A 2,394-nucleotide genomic window follows, 5' to 3' on the forward strand; every position below is an offset into this window, starting at 1 on the left:
GGGGGGGGGGGGGCTGGCAGGCGAGCGCTGTGCTTCCCTCCTCGCCCGTCCTTGCAGGGCACTCCTCCAACAGCCGCATTGTGTGGGAGCACACGCGGGGCCGCTACACCTGCATGCAGTGCCCCTACTCCACCGCCTCGCGGGAGGAGATGACCCTGCACATCGAGGACCACCGCAAGAACCCGCCGCCGCACGGGCGCCTGGACGCAGAGATGGGTACGGCCCGGGGCGGGGGTGGCTGGAGGTATCCTGACTGCTGGGATACTCACAGGGAGGGGGGGGGCTCAACCTGCCCCCCATGGACAACGTGTACCCCGTTCCCTCTGTCCTGGAGGCTGGACCGGTCACTGGGGTGGGCACCGGGCTCCAGCTCCTGGCTCCCCAGCCTGCAGCGATGCCCCAGGGGGGTGGTCCGTGTGTCCTCCCCACGCCTCCCTGCTGGGTGCCAGTCCCCAAGCAGCCTCCCGTGGGAGCCGGGGTGCAAGGGGCTCGGCCACAGTGCTGACGGCTCTCTTCCATCTCCCTCCAGATTTCGGGATGGGCATCGCCTCCTTCCACGCCAAGCTGACGCCGGAGATGGAGAACTCCCTGTACTCCCAGCTCTGATGCCCCTCTCCCATGGACTGCTCCTGCGCTTCCCCATCCCTCCCCGCCCCTGCCAGGCAGGGGGGCACCGCACAGCCCCGTGCCACTGTGCTGGGACAGGGACCCCCTTCCCGGGTACCAGGAGCATCCCCCAGCACGGGGTGGCAGAGCGGGGTGTGGGTTTTTTTTCTCTTGAATTTCTACCCTCCCTTTTATTTTCGGAAACTCTAAGCCCCTGGAACCCCGCGTCTCCTTCCCCTAAAGGTTTTGTTGCTTCAGCTCCAGGGGCTCTGGGGGGAGCCCGGTAGGTTGCTCAGGAGTTAGTGGACTTCTCTGGAATGAGGTCTTGAAATAATAAATGGGAATTGTACAGGAGCGGTGGCCGGGAGAGCCTCTGTCAGTCCCCGCAGCGGCTGGGGGTGATGGGGGAGGCCCTAAGGATGCCCCCCCCCCCAAAGGAGGGGGCAGATGGGGGCGGGGAGGGTTCAGGTTGTGTGTCAACACATCCCAAACCATGAAGGGTTCCTGAGAAGCAGAGTTGGAGCCTCTGCCAGCTGCACTCCAGCACCCAGATTGGGCACCCAAACCAGGGAGGGAGGACCTCAGCCCCCTTCTCCAGCACTCCAGCTCCCCTTCTCTGGCCAGCTTTGATGCCTGTCCCCACCACAGGCAGAGGTGCTAGGAGGCCACTCAGCGCCAGGCAGCAAGAGGAGAATAGGGCCCCTGCTCCACCCCAACGGCTCTTCCATGCCCTGGTCCACAGCTCTGTGGGCTGCACAACCCCCTGCACCACCCGTGGGAGCCGAGCAGCCGCGCGTTCTCAGCCTGGGGCTCCCTGGGTCCCGCTTTGCCTGCGCAGGTGCCAGCCCCATCACAGCGAGGTGAAAAGTTTGCTCCAAACTGGTTTGAGCGAAGGCGTGCTGCCGCATGCCAGTGCCCACGCTGCCTCACTGGCCAGGCACCAGCCGCCGCTGGAGCAAGGGACAGGAGCGCCGGCATCCCGCTGCTCCGCACTCTGGGGTCAGGTGCTGCCGCCGGCCCCAGGAGGGGACACAAACCGCAGGGGAATTTTTTTCCCCCAGCTCAGCCCTGGCTCTTGCCTGTGGAGCTGCCCCTTTCCCAGACACATTCACCCCAGAACACAGGTCCTGGGGCAGGGGCTTCACCGTCCCAGCTCCCCTCCCCAGCCCTGCCTGTTGCTGCCAGCAATCGCGCAGCCCCCCCCCCCCCTGGGGACGGGCACAGAGCAGAGCCCCAGCATCCGCAGCTCGGCCCCGTGATGGAGGCTCAGGAGGGGCTGATGGCAGCCTGGCTGTAATCCCTGCACACCAGTGAGCAGCATCACGGACCACCACGGTTCGCTCCTGCCTGCAGCCCTGTGTTGGGCAGCCTCTCCGTGATGCCTTCCCCAGCCCACCGGTGGGGACCGCGTCCTGGGGGAGTCACTGGCCAGAGGCAGCAGCGGCCCTGGACAACGATGGTGAAGATGGAGAGAAACCGGGGGAGGCAGAGAGCCAGCTGGAAGGACAGAGCAGGCCGGACAGACTGAGCTGCAGCTCCAGCACCACTGTCTCCATGCACAGGAGCGAGGGGAAGGGCTCCCTTCTGCAGCGAGGGGGCCCCGCAGCCACATGTCTGGGTGGGGAGGGGGCAGCGAGGCTGTATTTGACTGAGGGGGGGAGGGCTGGGTGGGCAGGGGCAGCCGCACAGGCAGCTCTGGGGCGCAGCAGCCCCGTGAGCCGGTGGCAGGGAGCAGGGCAGGGAGCGGCCGCAGCGCTGCTCTGCTTTCCGGCCCTGGACCATGCGCCT

At 66.7% G+C, this 2,394-nt stretch overlaps 1 protein-coding gene across 1 annotated transcript in view; it reads left to right on the forward strand.

Moving 5' to 3' along the window:
• The window catches only part of ZNF414 (zinc finger protein 414), a 3,998-nt gene extending 3,047 nt beyond the window's left edge, over nt 1-951 (forward strand). Inside the window, 2 exon segments of the mRNA XM_019472551.1 lie at nt 21-216; nt 530-951. Coding sequence (XP_019328096.1) covers nt 21-216; nt 530-606 — 273 coding nt within the window. The 3' untranslated portion in view covers nt 607-951.
• Nucleotides 952-2,394: the final 1,443 nt, after the last annotated feature.

This window comes from Aptenodytes forsteri, unplaced genomic scaffold (assembly GCF_000699145.1).
Source record: "Aptenodytes forsteri isolate BGI_AS27 unplaced genomic scaffold, ASM69914v1 Scaffold308, whole genome shotgun sequence".
Classification (NCBI taxonomy): Eukaryota; Metazoa; Chordata; class Aves; order Sphenisciformes; family Spheniscidae; genus Aptenodytes; species Aptenodytes forsteri.